The sequence below is a fragment of the Numida meleagris genome, chromosome 5 (genome assembly GCF_002078875.1).
Source record: "Numida meleagris isolate 19003 breed g44 Domestic line chromosome 5, NumMel1.0, whole genome shotgun sequence".
Lineage (NCBI taxonomy): Eukaryota > Metazoa > Chordata > Aves > Galliformes > Numididae > Numida > Numida meleagris.
The window spans coordinates 14044788-14061729 of record NC_034413.1 but is presented as its reverse complement, the minus strand read 5'-3'; the positions used below and the strand labels follow the sequence as shown (position 1 = coordinate 14061729).

Genomic DNA, 16942 nt, shown 5'->3' with positions numbered 1-16942 from the left:
TCATGACATGGAAATGCATTTCCCACATTTTAGCACTTAGTGGCTCTTTCAGGCTGCTCAGACCTATGTTACGAATACATGAGGTAACAGCTCATGACACAAAAGAGAAGAAAATACTTAAAAGAAAAGGGAACAGGACAAAGTCATTTCTGTTCAATAAAATCTCATTTAGCAGACATAACCCTTTGGAATATGCATTACAAGTCCAGCGTATGAGTTCTTCTGTGTATAACGTGTTACTGAATTCATGTCTCTATAAAGCTCGAATGTGAGTCAGCAGTGTGCCCTGGCAGCCCAAAGGGCCAACCATACCCTGGGGTGCATCAGGCACAGCACTGATCTTCAACATCTTCATCAGTGACACAGACAATGGAACCCTCAGCAAGTTTGCAGATGACACCAAGCTGAGTGGCGCAGTCAATACAGTAAGGGGAAGGGAAGCCATCCAGAGGGACCTGGACAGGCTGGAGAAGTGGGCCCATGAGAACCTAATGAGGTTCAACAAGGCCAAACGGAAGGTGCTGCACTTGGGCCAGGGCAAACCCAGGTGTTCACACAAATGCGGGGTGAATGAGAAGCTGGACATGAGCCAGCAGTGAGCACTTGCAGCCCAGAAGGCCAACTATGCTCTGGGCTGCGTTAAAAGAGGAGTGGCCAGCAGGGAGAGGGAGGTGATTGTCCCCCTCTACTTGGCTCTTGTGAGGCCCCATCTGGAGTACTGCGTCCAGGCCTGGGGCCCCCAACACAAAAAAGACGTGGAGCTCTTGGAATGGGTCCAGAGGAAGGCCACTAAGATGATCAGAGGGCTGGAGCACCTCTCCTATGAAGAAAGGATGAGGGAACTGGGCTTGTTTAGCTTGGAGAAGAGAAGGCTCCAGGGAGACCTCATTGTGGCCTTCCAATACTTGAAGGGAGTGTATATACAGGAGGGGGTACCACTGTTTACATGGGTGGATAGTGACAGGACAAGGGGGAATGGTTTTAAACTAAGACAGGGAGGTTTAGGTTAGATATTAGGAAGTTTTTCACTCAGAGGGTGCTGATGTGCTGGAACAGGTTGTTCAAGGAGGCTGTGGATGCCTCATCCCTGGAGGCATTCAAGGCCGGGCTGGATATTGCTCTGGGCAGCCTGGTCTGGTGGTTGGCAACCCTGCACACAGCAGGGGGGTTGAAACTCAATGATCATTATGGTCCTTTTCAACCCAGGCCATTCTATGATATGATTCACTGCTGGCTGGGTGAGGGAAGGGGTCGTCCTGCTCTGCCATGATGTGGCCACAACTCAAATACCGTGTGCAGTTTTGGGTGGCACAATGTAAGAAGGACATAAAACTATTAGAGAGCATCCAAAGGAGGACAACTAAGATAGGGAAGAGTCTAGAGGGCAAGATGTGCGAGTAGCAGCTGAAGTCCCTCAGTTTGTTCAGCCCAGAGCAGAGCAGGCTGAGGGCAGGCCTCATGGCAACTTACAGCTCCTCACAAGGAGCAGAGGGGCAGTGCTGAGCTGTACTCTCTGGTTACAGCAACAAGGCCTGAGGGAACAGGATGGAGCTGTGTCAGGGGAGGGTCAGGTTTGGTGTTAATAAAAGGTTCTGCACCAGAGGGTGGTGGGCATAGAACAGGCTCACCAGAGCAGTGTTCATGGCACTGAGCTGCCAGAGTTAAAGAAGCATTTGGACAATGCTCTCAGACATATGGTCTGATTTGGGGTGATGGAGTGTGGAGCCAGGAGCTGGACTTGATACTAATGAGTCTCTTTCAATTTGGCATATTCTATGATTCTGTGATCCTATTTTCAGTACTCATGGAGCTTACCTTCACCACGTCATGTATTTCACATAAATTTGTGTGGGAAGGGCTACATTTTCCTGATTAAACACGCAGTTATGATTGAATATACAAAAGGTATGATGCTTATTCACGGGTGCCAACCGTGCTCACAGCAGGGAGGTTGGGACTAGATGATCTTTATGGTCCCTTTTGACTCAAGCCATTCTAAGATTCTGTGAACCCATATGATATAGAAAGAACTGTCAGGACATATGCATTGAAGTCGGCATTGCACCTAACGCTGTTTAATAACTGCAGCTATTATGCCAAAAATGTTTCTTTCCTTGGATCCTATTCTCAGAATTCATATTTGGGAATAAGCACCAATCTACTGAATAGGAGTCTGCAGTTTTCTACAGCAAGAATCATAGAATCATAGAATTAGCTAGGTTGGAAAAGACCTACAAGATCATCCAGTCCAACCATCCAACCAATAACCCCACTAAACCATGTCTTTCAACGCTATATCTAAATGTTTCTTGAACACCTCCAGGCACGGTGACTCAACCACCTCCCTGGGCAGCCCGTTCCAGCGCCTGACCACTCTTTCAGAAAAGTAGTACTTCCTAATGTCCAGCCTGAATCTCCCCTGGTGCAACTTGATGCCATTCCCCCTCATCCTGTCACTAGTCATAAGAGAGAAGAGGCCAACCCCCAGCTCACTACAACCTCCCTTCAGGTAGTTACAGAGAGCGATAAGGTCTCCCCTGAGCCTTCTCTTCTCCAGACTGAACAATCCCAGCTCCCTCAGCCGCTCCTCATAAGGCCTGTGCTCCAGACCCCTCACCAGCTTCGTGGCCCTCCTCTGAACACACTCCAGGGCCCCAATGTCTTTCTTGCAGAGAGGGGCCCAAAACTGGACACAGTACTTGAGGTGCAGCCTCACCAGTGTTGAGTAAAGAGGGACTATTACTTCCCTACTCCTACTGGCCAGATGCTGTCTGTATGTGCTCCTTCAATAAATCTCAGTACTTTATAAGTAACAAGTTCCACATGATGCAGTTACCACGGTAGTGATCAGAAAACACATTTATGCCAAACGTCTTGGCACAAAAATCTCTCTTCAGCAGGTTTAACCTGCACACAATTTCTGTTTCCCTCTACTTTGTAAATTTTATTTCTTTTTTTAATTATTATTATATTCATTTTATTTCAGCTAAGACTGTTCTTCAGCTAGTTCTATTTGAGGGAGGATATGGATATACACTAGCATTCTGATTTAACTACTAATCCTACACAGTCTTTTCAGTTAAATGGAGGGATTCAGGAATTTCTGTGTGGTCTCCTACACCACTGGATATATTTTATGATTCTAAATCACTTAGCCTTAGAAGAAACCCCTGTTCTCTTCAGAGGTAGAAAATTTAGAGCAAAGAGTTGAGACCCAGATATGAGGTAGGTCTCATCAGAAAAAGACCAAGAAGTACAATTTTCAGCATGCACATCTAAGTCCACAGCATCCGAAGTCTATAAGAGTCATGAGTTGCCACTGGTAAAGTTTATAGCCACTGATAGTCTTACTTGCATATATGACTAGCAGCATCCTCTTGCAGCAAAACTAAGCAGTGCCAACACCGAAGACCTATCAAAAGCCTGTAAATAGCATTCTTCTGTATATATTAAGATGCCATAACTGACAAATTTAATCACAGTATATTAATTTTACATCCAACTTTAAAAAAAAAAAGTTAACCACAGTATAAATAACTACTATTTTTCTCCTCCTTCAATAATATTTTTGTATCCCAAGCTCCCACACAAAATGTGGCTCCTAACTCTCGGATCTCCTTAGTTTAACAGGATTCAAATCCTGTTAAATTAGTAGGTCATTGATCATACTAACTTCTGTTCAGATGCAAGGATGAAAAATATAAAATAATATGATTCTGTCCCACTTTTCTCTCTCCTGAGTCTTGTGCCCTTGTGCCTCTAAATCTATACTTCGTGCTTTAACACATGGGGTGGAACTGATCATTTCAATCCCTCGCAGCCATAGCCTCATGGCTATAATGCTCTACAGGAAAATAGAGGCCATGAAACTGAAGCCTTTCAGACTGAGGGTACAGAACTAATGCCTTCCACACCACAGGGAGTGATCCAGCTACAGTTGTGCTCCTGCCACCTCATTCTGAACAGGAAAGAAGTGTCCTTCTGCTCTTTGAAAGAATGTTATCTGAGAGCCTAGCCTGGAAGATGCAAATGGCTGACTACATCCTCCACTGGCTGGCTCAAGCACCTTTCTGTCTGGTGTACTGTCTCTGAATCATCCCATTATTCTGTTCCTAATGCAGCCTTTGCTTTACTTGAATGATTTTGGCATAATCTCAAAGATCCGGACTCTACGTCAACTGCCATCACTCAGTGACACTCAGAATCAAATTCATGCATAATCTCAAACAGTCTGCAGATATAACCTAATTCACACAGGAAATTTGTAAAGAAGCAATCAACTCTTTCAGATTGGCACTCTAACATCAGTTTTCTTTATAAAACATTTGTAAAGACTGCATAGCAAACATACAAGAAGTGAGACTGTCTACAGAAAATCCTCTCTGAAATAGGCACACAGTTTTAAAAGTAAGTTTCAGAATTTTAGATTCCAGATAGTTCAATTTCTTTGCCTTCAAGGAGGTATGAAGGTTCTCCCAGATATTTATGAGAGAAAACGGATCAATTTCGACAGTATTAATTCCTGATACTTAAAATTAGCCTGGGCCACATCATAACAGAGGGAGAAGGTGACCAATCAAAGTTATTTTGGAATCACTCTTTTTTTTTTGTTAATTTTGAAGGAAAAATCACCAACTCAGTCTACTATTTCACTTGGGCAAGGATGCTGTGGTGAAGTTTTAATGAAAATATTAAGGATCATTACAATAAGAAAGGTAGAGGCTCAGTGGCTTTCACACCAGATTACAACATTTATGACAGAAAATGCTTGCACTTGGAACCTTCCCTGATGCACTCAGGAAACCAAAAGTGGAAATTACATTACTGCAGGATGAAGTTGTGTTCTGAATTGTAAAAGATGGAAAGATACCTGCACTACTGCAAAACTGATGATATCATAAATGTGGTTTAATTAATATTTTAGTGCTGCTTGAAAAAATAGTATTTTCACAATTATATTCTTAAAGTCTTATATCAACTTTTTTTCAAGAAGTGAAGAAAAAGAGAGACAAAAAGTTAGACTTGAAGGACACAAACCGACAGCAACTAGGTAAATATACCTTTCACTGGTTTGAGTGATTAAGGAATTGCTATATTCAATAGGCAGAAGAAAAGGGGCACCATGCATCCTATCACTGTTTAGGCAAGCTATGTGAAACATTCAAACAGATTAGCTTCTCAGGAAACCATCAGCAGATCTGATATCCCTACTTCTCTTGCACCCTGAAGGTTAAGCCACAGGTGGAGACACGGTTACCACAGGAGGAGACAGGCACTGAGACCAACAGAAATTTGACAAAGTTGATGTCAGCAGGCAAGAAAGGATCTGCAGTCTTGTCTTAGATTATTTGTTGCATCACTCAGCCCTACCTAATTCCATCAAGCAATTTCTACCATGAACCCCAAAATAGTGTGTCTTGTATCTTTCCCATATCTTAAATTCCGACAATGTCTATTTGAGTGGTATGATGTCATACCACTTAAATAACTTTAAGAAACTGATTAGAAAGCATATGTAAATGGACCCACTCAGTTTCTCTAAGCATGCATGTTTCTCAGCAGCTCAGGATCTGGCCCAACAGCATAGTACTAAACAGCTGTCACTGATAATGCATTTTATGAAGATAATCCTGTAGTTTATGTATTACTCATAACATATTATTAATAACTCATTTATCTCAATCATTTATACATTATTATTGCTATACTTCATTGTTTCCATGCAATCTGCAAAGTAAATAACCAGACAATGATTGTAACAACAGATGGTCATTTGTGATCATGTAATTACATGACCATGGCTGCCCTACAAACTAATCTGCTACTCTCACTTTCAAACTGCAGATGAAGAGAATGGTAAATGATATTTCAATTTGATAGAACTCACAGATTAATTACAACAGAATTCACCAGATTTTGTAAGATATTTATCTCAGAATAATTTCATGGACAACTGTGTCATGTAAGTGAAAACTATGTAATGTTCATGTGTATGTTTTGCAAGTAAAACATAGGTGCTTGCACATTTTCAGGTGCTGCTTACTGATGGTTATGCACAAGTATACACAAGAGGTTTCCAAAGCATCTCACTAAAAAACTAGAATAATAACTCTTAAACTAGTTATACAAGTTTGGTTATAGAAATTCCTGAGTTTATATTAAATTAATGTAAACATTAAAAAGCAATAGGTTTAAACAATTACTGTAAGTTATATGTTGCCTATTGTAGTAAAATAAAACCGATTAAAAAAGGTTAATTTTAGAAAAGATACATTTCATAGTGCATAGAAACAGAAGTTGGAGTAAAACACCTCCTTCCTTTAGTCTTTCACATCTCATTTTCTTCTAACTTCCCTGTATAAGTAGGTCATCTTCTTGTGCTGCCAGTATCATAGTAATAACTCATACAAGCATCTGAAGCAAGTTTGTGTATCTGTCTAAAGACTTCTAGCATTTTCAATTGACAGGACAACAAAAGAACAAAATGTTATTTTGGAAAGAATGGTGTTAAAAATTCTTCATTAGCTTGTTATTAATATACAAAATGTTTAACCAGCTTTTAAACTAAATTTTTAAACTAAATTATATTTAAGATCTCACAGAAACCTGCAGATTACACTGCAGTAAGTACAGGTATAATATTATCTATATTTGCATCTAGCAATAGTTGTGAAAATATTGCTTTAAAATTTCATAAATATATAACATAACTAAATTTTAATTAAAAATTACCCAGTTATGTTCTTTTTGCACTCTCTTTAGGAACAATTCCAAGAAAGATATTCTAGGCTTGCTGTTTATTACTCCTTGTAACTATTCAATTTGAACTTCATATCTCAGTCAAGTGTTCATGTGAAATAAGTAAAAATGGTAAGATTTCTTTTTTTGGTTTTTTTTTTTTTTTAAACACACAAATACAGAAAGGCCATTTACATGCTGCTGTTTTCATTAAGCTTGCTGAGAATTCGTTTGTGTGCTTACATGACTAATGCTATGATTTTTATTAATAACAGAAATATTGCAAAGCAAAAAATACGTATGTATATTTTGAAATTCCAAGCATAGACATTCTCCGAAGCCAAGAGAATAATTCATTTTAGCTAACAAAAGCAAATTGAGCCACTGATGTCAGGGAAGGTTTATTATGGGGCAAAAAAATTATTTCCTGAAAGTCAAACTCCATAACATTATTCTGTTTTAATTATATGGAAATATTGTGACAGCAGTAGGCAGAGTCTCCATGCATAAAAGAAGGAGAATATACATATGCTAATTTTTAAAAAACTCAGGTAGCAGAAATATAGGCCATTTAAGGAATGGAAAATATATCTATCTCAGTTAACATTTAGTGAAGATTATTGCTATTGCAGATGTTTCTGCTGAAATCCTACCCAAGCCAAAGGGCATAGCCATCAGGTGAGAAAATAAGCGAAAACGTGAACTGAAGCAGATGAGTATGGGGGCCATCGCTGCTGTTGTCTGGCAAATCTTACTTTTACACCCAATTCAAGCCAATCAGAACTGGACTAAAAGCAGGCAAAATACTTAGGAGTATGCTGGCTTAGCAAAGTGCTTTACTACAGCTGCAAACCAACAGTGTTCATGAGATCTGGAACACTTCTACAAAACCCAAAAGGAAAAAATATTAAAGCAAAACAAAACAAAACTACAGCGAGCTCTCATCAGGCGTTACGGAGGATAACTGAAGTAACTCTTTTCACACACTATAGCCCCTATGTTCAGAGCAACTGAAGTTATGCCCATTCTATGCATCTCATGACACTATACCTGTGGAAAGGACAGGTCAGGAGATATGAAATAATCCAGCACCGCAAACAAAGGTCTATAAATCACAAGCATACTGTGCTTTGTCTCCTTAGCTTGAGCTGTTAACTATAAGACATAATCGCACTATAAACACTGGGCCGTTTAGGAAACATGTAGGGCCGTCCTCAGTGAAATTGCACAATAATGACTTACTCTGAAGATCTTAAGATCCAGAAACAGTGTATGAAAAGAAAGAGAACTATCAATATTATGTTAAAAGATAGTTTCAAATTTTCATTCTTTCAGTAACAATCACTAAGGCAGATACTTACAGCTTGACATATAATTGGGTATTTAATGCGATTGATTCCACCAGCAAAAACAGCAAAGGTAAGAGCAGTATGGAAACAAAAGTTGAGAAGCATGTGCCATCCTTTTCTACTTATTCGGATTGTACTGTTGAAAAATAACATTTAAAGATGAAAAAAAAGAAAGCATACCTATTATGAAAATTATACTTTGGAAAAATGATTAATCCAATAGAATTAAATTTGCTGACTGAATACTTATTCAGCAGTATACCATTGGAATTGTGTGATTTATACAGCATTGAGGTCAATAATGGAGGATGTAAAAAGGTTCCTACTGACTTAAAGGTTCCTCCATCAAATCAAACATCTAAAGAAGAGTAATAAAAGCAAAAGGCTTATTGCATAGCTTCAGATATGCAGAACTTTAACAAGACATCTCTAAAGGATTAAATGGAAGCTGAAGATCAGAAGTCATTGCATTAAGTTCATTTAATTAATATTTAGCAGCTTCTACAGTACAATACATTCCTACTCTTTTAAATTGCTAATGGTCTTTAACAGAAGTAAGTAGTTAAAATGGCATCTCTATAAATCTTTCATATAAAGAAAAACGCAACAGTTTTCTAAAATCAAGATTTAAAAGTCAAAGGGAGTTTCTTTTAACCAAGGACAGTTACCAAATCTTTCAACCAAATGCCTCTTAGACCCCAGTGCTCTCACTGTAGCTGTGTGACCACAACGTGCCAGACTGCAATTTGATAGTGCACGCAGCTTTTATGGAATTGTCAAGTTAGAAACTTTAAGAACTGTACTCTGACATTTAGACATACATCTCAGGAAAGATACACCTTGGTAAAGGTTGAAGCAAACTTTTTTTTTTTTTTTTTTCCCCTTTTCTTCATGACTTCTCTGGTCTAAATCACGTACTACCATCCAGCAACAATTCAGATCACTTTTCCTTTCAATGAGGGTTAGAAAAATTGAAGTACCTCAGCATAATTCTGATCGTTCTAACACAAGTGCTTTAAAATGGAATTCTTACCTGTGATGGACAATGTAGGTGATAATGGAAGCAAACAGGCACAACAACATAACTGCAGTACATGCATATACCACAGGGTGCAGAAACTCCCCTGGGTACTGGGGAAAAGACAGCACTGTCTTAAAATCCTACGGAGAAAACAAAATGATTTAACATTGTTAGGCATGTGTGAAACTCTGAGACTTCATTTCAATATGTCCTGTCATTTCTAGCTGTTCCCTCTCTAGAGCAGGAAAATAAGATGATGAACTTTTTATGCAGATACATTTCATGAATTTACAATGACATCAGAGTGCTCCTTCCTCATCTGCATACACTTTGCAAGAGAAAAAATTAACCTTTTTGTACAAGCAGACGTATCCTAATTAAAAAAAATCTGAAAAAATATACAGAATAATACATCTTGCAGGTTTTAGTTATATCTGTTCCTTCAGATAACATGAACTTTATGCATGTATTTTACTAGGATATTAAGTACAAAACATCAAATTACCATAAAGGTCTCTAAATGGCATACATACAATTTCACAAGAGCCTCTCAATGAAATGGAAGACCTGAGAATACATCCAAAATATTGACTGAGCAGCTTCTGTACTCTAATTCAAATATACACTTCTATATTCCCAGTAGATACAACCCCCTCTCACCCAGTGAGCTTCATATTAAGTTGCAAAAACTCTGCACCTGTATCAATTCAAAAGCAGTTTGACAGCTATATTAACAGGAAAGTAACAATCTGTGTATTCCTTTTTGATCTGCTAGTGCCTACTGACAATTCTTCATGAAAAAAAAACTAATGGAAAACTTAGTATCTTTGTAACATTGATCATATTAAATTTCCATTCTAAAGTACCAGATCTCACAAGTAAGAAACAAGGCAAAGCCAGATCTGCAGGTGCAATGGATGGAAACCAAAAGAAAATTGTTAGAGTATGAAGATGTACTGTTTTCTACCTTCATTTACCTACCTTTTTATTTTCCTTTGGAGTAGCTTTAAAGTTCCTAAAGGTGATTGTACCAGTTTCTCCAGATGAGTATTAATTTCAAACATAAACAGAGCAGCTTACAACATATATAAACAAGACTGTCAAAATGAATAAATAACATGAACAAGATGGCGAGCAGGCACTGTCACATCCTTCCATGCCAGAGTACCACAGTAGTCCTTCAGCTATTGTGTGCCCTCTTAGTTTGAACCCCTCAGTTAAATTTGCTCAGTTACTCGTCCTACTCATAAATACGCACAAAGCCCTGCCTGGTACCCCAGTGCTCAATGTCAGTGATGGAATCACTTGTCACATAGGTATTCTTATGCTATCTCCTAATGTTTCTTGCTACTCTTTCCTCAACCACAATTGTAAGAGAAGAGGAAAAGAACTCTCTATTTGGTGATTATTTTAGTGCTACTGACCTATTCTGATGCCACAGGATATAATGAATTCAGAAATTTCCTATAATTTTTTAGAGGTCCATTGGCTCAGAATGGCCCCTGAATTTTCACTTTAACAACCTTCTTTCAACAGTCTTTTGCCCCACACTTTCCTCCTCCACCCTCCCCCCCCCCCAAATCATGCCCCACTAATTGTTTTACAGAGCGAATTTCTTCAAGCAGACTATTCTATACCAGAAATGTTCAGTACTATATTACTGGACTAGTAATGCAAATATCAAGACAAAATAGCAAGAAATATTTTGCTGAAATATTTACTATTATTAATATAACTATGCTTTGGTATACTGCTAGCAGACTTTGTTGAAATTTTCTGTATATACTTGTTTCACTCTGTATTAAGAAAACTATTACTATAGCAAACATAGTAGCAACAGTGAGGTTATTTAAATAAATATCTTGGACACTTCCAGAAAAAAAAGATTGAAAAGTTAACAAAATTGTGAAACAGGAAACATACTGAAGCTACGTATTTACGTAGCAACACATGAACACAACTTCATATGAGGTGGTATCATTCAGTGTACTAAAGAAATAAGTTTTATAGCTGTATTTTTAATCTCTATGTTTGAATACTTATATAAAAGCAAATGCTGTGTGCTTTAGATGAATACAGCCATTTTGCCTACAGAAGAATCAAGAACAATCAGCATCTTTAAGCTAATTCCATTTTAAAATATTTATTATCTCTTTTCTAATCTGTACAAGTAAGCAGTAAAAATTTTGAGTATCACAATGTGTTATTGCCAATATAGAGTACCCTTTTCAAGAATTTTGTATATTGAAAACTGATTTCATTATAGATATAACATGAATTCACCTTGTCTTTTTTTTTAGTGATAATTAAATCTTATTGATCTGTCAACCTCCCTTGAGTAATCCTCTGGGGAAAAATAGCAGTCAGAATACAAAGGTTTTTTTGTATTTTTAAACACTCTATGCAAAGCAGCATTATGTTTTAAAAGACAAGCTTTAGTTTATTTTCTGGAGGTGATTGGAAGGATAACAGTATTGAAAATTCAGGAATTATCTACATGAAAATGAATACCCAAAGACTTTTACCTTTACAAAGGAAATGCTGTGTTTGAGTACAAGTCCAGTAAAATATTGTCTAATGAAACACCATCATTCATCCAGTTTTATAACAAGAAGTGAAACCTACTTCTTTGAGGTGTAAATGCCACCATAGTTCATAAGACACAATAGAAATTAATGACAAAAAGATATTTTATCAGCTATTTCATCCAGCAATGGGACTTATAAAAATATTAGAGTGCAAACAGGATAGTTTCCTTTTAACTGACACTTCATTTCAAAAACTGACCAAAACAGACATCTATACTGATAACTTAAAACTCAATATGAAAGTATAAGGAGGTATAGAGAGATTACATACCACAGACAGCTCTGAGATATCTAATAGCTGATGCTGAGAAAACTGAAGGGTATATACAGTGAACTAATACTATCAGGTATTTCCATGAAAACACATACACTAAAAAGCTAGAAATCTAGTTGGTGTATTTCTTTTTTTTAATCCATATGCTGATATTGGTAAATTATACTTTTAGAAAAATAAATCATTTTTCTTACAACAGTATGAATTGAGAAAGTATGGCCTAATTGGTGTTTGTGTTTGAAGCAGGACACTTGAAACTGTTTCCAAAGGATATCCATGGTTCTCAGAGACTTTGAAGCACAAGTGCATTTGAACAACCAGTTACAGCAAGAGTTAGATTCTTCTGTATTTAGATTTCTCAAACTTGAGTAAAACAGAAGTTAGCAGTTGTGTACCAGATTCTATTAGGATGTTTAAGAGCTTCAGAATACTGAAAATTATGCAAGGAGTTGGGTCACTATGAAGAGCTGAAAACACTGCAGTGCACATTGAGAGAAGCAGCTGATAGCTGATGCCTAGAAGGCAGGGTTGCCATTTGCCGAGATCTCAAGAGACTAGAGGAATGGGCTGACAGGAGCCTTGTGAAGATTACTAAAAAAAAAAATATGAAGTTTTCCATGTGAGACAAACTAACTCTGCTAGCAGTACAGGCTGGGAGTCAACTGAATGGAAAGCAGCTTTGCAGAAAAGGATCAGGGTGGACAGAAGTATGAAAGCAAGTCAGTGGTGAGTCCTCAAGTCATGTAATGTTAACCACTTATTGGGCCATATTACCAAAAGTAGAGACATCAGCTTGAGGGATGCAATTATTCTCTTCTATTCAGTGCTTTGAAGCCAAATCTCAACTAGCTGTCTAGTACAGGGCACTTAAGTACAATAAAGACAATGAAAAATTGGAAGATGCATAGCACAAGCAACTAAAACAGTAAGATGGCTGAATACCTAGATTCTAGTCTTTAACTTGCATCTCCAATCACTCAAGATTTTGCCCATTTTACTGAGCTCCTTTGTAGTCTGTATCTCTTTACCCTATACCACAAAGAATGGAAGATCCCTTAAGGCAATAGAAAACAAGAGCAAATAGAAAAAGCATGAGTCAGAGGCCCATTTCTTATAAAGTTAAGGCATCTTGAAGGATACTAACCTGGATTTTTGTTCCCAGTGCCAAGCTACCTTATGTATCTTACAGCAGAAAAATACATGTTATTCAGAGTAATTTAGTAAAAAGCAGATATAATCAAAGGAGAAAAGAATAAAATCTTGCTCTTATGAGTATACTCTCTCCAAGCCTTTGTACAGAAGATTGGCACATTCAAGAATATTCTGAGAAAGATGGTAACCTTTTGGGGGAGTTGGCTTCAAAACAGTCCAGTAAGGCTAAGCATTGCCCATTAGCTCAGCAGTACATACCAGCTGAGGATTTTGATGAAGAGTGCGTGCCTCTCTGTCAGGTCTCCGACTGGCAGCAGAGCTTGGAAACCTAGGTCTTTATGTCAGGAAACATTTACATACACATAGAGGAGTCTCATTCCAGCAAATTTTGAGCACATACTACACTAAATATTCATTTCATGTCTAGCTGGTAAACATTCTAGATCTCTTTCATAATCTTTGTTGGTTACACTCAGCTCAAATCTACTTTGGAGGTGTAGAATTAGATGCTAATACACAAATTTTAAAACTTAATTTTTAAAACTCCCTCTTTGCAAGCAGTTTGATTTTTCGGAGTACTGAACCACTTTTTTGGAGGCTGAGAAAACCTCGTGTTTTCTATGGGCCAGATGGAAAATTGTCAGCCTTCTAAATAACATTTCTGCAACATTTCTCCTGACTCACGAGTTAATTTCTCAAAAGACTTAGGCTGTTTAACTGGGAGAAATCCTGAAATACGAAAGCTTAGAAGACCATTTTCAGAACTCAACTTCATGAACAGGCAAAAGAAATTCTGCAGTTGTCTCCAGTCACACTGAAAATACCCAAAATAAAGTTTTTGTGGTACTGCAAGCCTTCTAGCTTGGAAAGACTTAAAAGATTCAGGAAATGCTTGTAAAACAAAGAGAAAAATCCTTTAACTTCTTTGCCATGATCCTTTGCTTCTCTTCACTTTCTCATTCACACAGTTTTTCAAAGGCTTGCTTCCAAGACAGTTTCAAATATGTTCTGGCTTTGTCAGTTTGATCTCCTCAACCCTCAATTTCAAATAGCCTTCACTGTGTGCTACTTATACAGAGAATGACTCCTTACACTTGTAAACAAAAGAAAACAAAACACACAAAGAGAAAATTAAAAAGATAACCCACCTACGTTGTTTGAAATAAGTAGACACAACATGACAATGAAGGAAAGGAATTTATGATTTTATGTTTGTTCAACCTATCTCCCAGTTTACAATTTAAAAAATGCTAATGATATTAATCCTTTTTATCTTAATTGTGAAGTAGCATGCATAGATTTAAGAATTTTGCTAGTGTTTATTTGTCAGATTTGAGAAAATTACTATTGACAAAGCATTCTTGTTAGGGGAAAAGGATATGTTGTACACAATTACAGTAATACCCATCACTATTGAATTGCCATTCTGTTCTAAGAAAAATGAAAGGAAGAACAAAGGACAATGTTTGTCAAAACAAATTTAGCAGATTTTGAAGTTCAGTGCTGCTGTTAAAAATTTTTGTTATCTCCAGAACACTTTAAGTCGTAGATATATAGCTTGTATACTTGCTACAGGGCACTACATTTGTTATAACATATACAGAAATTATCTTGAAAAATTAAATTCTTGATATAGAGCTCAGTTCACAAAAGAAGATAAATACAAAGTATCTATACAACAAATATTTATAATTAGGTATACTGAACCTTCATAACATATAAATTCACAATGTTACTCCAAATCAGAAAGTCATATTGTAGAGGTTTATAGTTCAATGCCCTGGAAGGTTCTGGCCACCTACCAAAAGAACCTAGAGCGTGCCTGTCTTCCACCTATAGGTAACAGAAGTTAAGATAAAATAGGGGACAAGTCTGAACACAAAGCGAATGAAGGGAAAGGTAGGAAACAAACTCAGGAGCTTTTATTTAGTCTAAGCACTAGGACGTAGCATCCAACAGTTGATCTCAGAAAGATAACGCTGCATTTTATCTGACACTAATGTTTTATTTCCATCCAGTGGCCTAACTCAGAGCAGTGTAAAAGTGAGACCAGCATGAGGAAAGGTGCTTGTATTTCCTTTCCAACTCAACCACCAAACTGTACTTTATCTCATTGACATCACTTGAACAACTGTCATATGGAGAAATGAAAAAGCTCTACATGAATCCTTTCACTTGAAGCATGCTCATGCTTATTAATTATCAATCATACTTGATAAATCCTTGATTACTGCCTTTCTATAAAAGGACTGTACAAAATCTTTAACTCTTTTGTGGTACCTAAGCAGAAACAACTTTTCTAAAAGCAGCTCAGTGAACTTTGTCTTTCTATTTAAAAAGATGATGAACAGCAACGATGAATCAGAGCATGAGCTATAAAATGGACAGCCAGATTAAATGAGGCTTCTATTTCATCTTGTTCCACAGCAGGATACATTATTCTGATAGCAATGTAAACCTTCAAGTTGCTTTATTGCTGCTCTTCAGTTTACACCTACTACTTCAGCTTACTGCTATTACCCCAAAACATAATAATCAATTATGAATTTTTATGGTTTAATAGATTTGAGAATTAAAGATTAAAAAAATAACATTTATCATGACATTGCAACTAATTCCATCAGCTACACGCCATATGCTATTTTCAACTTGCTGCCAGTTTGTTAGTATTTTAAAATATATTAGGCACTTGGGTGTAAATTAAGAAGATACACATAGGCACTTTGTACTGTTCATATTATAAATTAATAGCTAAGAAGAACAATGAAATTTTTTTCATTTCTTGTGTGAGAATTGAACTGCCCAGAGAAGCGTAATCTACATTAAAGAAAACAAACCTTGACTTTATGCCACAAAACACTGATTAACGAATAACATACTTGAATGGAAATGGTTGGACAAAATGAAACTACAAAAGTTTTCCAATATCTGTTCAGAAAGTCAGCTATTGGAAACATTTATATGTGTACTGATACATATCTGCACAAGTGTATGCATATATAAATTACTTAAGGTCAGGCATCTTTTCTCTTAAAAGTGACTGTAAAATTTGAGCTAGGGAACATCACGCTGTTTGCTGCCATATCAACTGCAAAGGAAAAGTAAGCCTCAAATTCTATTTTCTTGTGTTGAACAGATAAAAGTGACAAAAACGAAAGATTCACACAGGAAAAAAAAGCAAAGCTGAATTACTGTATCAAAAAAACCACAAGACCTAAACTGAATTACACATCAGATACAAAAGCTGCATTAAAAGGTGCCTTGGCTGCCTTTACAGTTGCGGAAAACCCAAACTCAACAGTGAAAAATGCGCATTCAGCTTTAGAAACCAAAAATTAATTGTGATCCCTATGTCCATATACCATTTTTACAAACAAAATGGAACCATGGAATTGGTTGGTTGGAGGCAATTAGTGAACATTTAGTAACTACACAAAGTTTAAGAACAGGCTGAACCCAACCAGTGAAGAAGCCATTTTGGGTGTGGTACCTGCAAAGTCAACAGGTGCTTTAATGAATTTAGGAAAACACCCTCAAAGCAGAATTGTTTCCCATTCAGGGAAACAAGTGGGTGAGTGAAAAAACGCAACTCCTAGGTGCTGTAGAAAATGAGGTATATTTGATGTCATCAAATCTTAGGAACAGCTCTTAAATTCTGTACAAGTCTGGAATGGGTAAAAAAATGTTTAAGTAACTCTGAGAGAAATAGGTTCTTACAAAGTGGACGATAATATCCGCATTTAACTCGTGGGTGCTAGAGCTTTGTGCTATGATTGGCTGCCATCTGGGCTCCATCTGACAGCAGCAGATTGGTATTCTC

General features: G+C 37.2%; 1 protein-coding gene across 1 annotated transcript in view; it reads right to left on the bottom strand.

The window, feature by feature from the left end:
• Positions 1 to 16942, bottom strand: part of LOC110399996 (adhesion G protein-coupled receptor A3-like) — a 261744-nt gene that overhangs the window by 35765 nt on the left and 209037 nt on the right. Inside the window, exons 15-16 of the mRNA XM_021399543.1 lie at positions 9121 to 9248; positions 8100 to 8223 (exon numbers count right to left, since the gene is read on the bottom strand). Of these exons, the coding sequence (XP_021255218.1) occupies positions 8100 to 8223; positions 9121 to 9248 (252 nt within the window). The remainder of the gene's footprint in view (positions 1 to 8099; positions 8224 to 9120; positions 9249 to 16942) is intronic.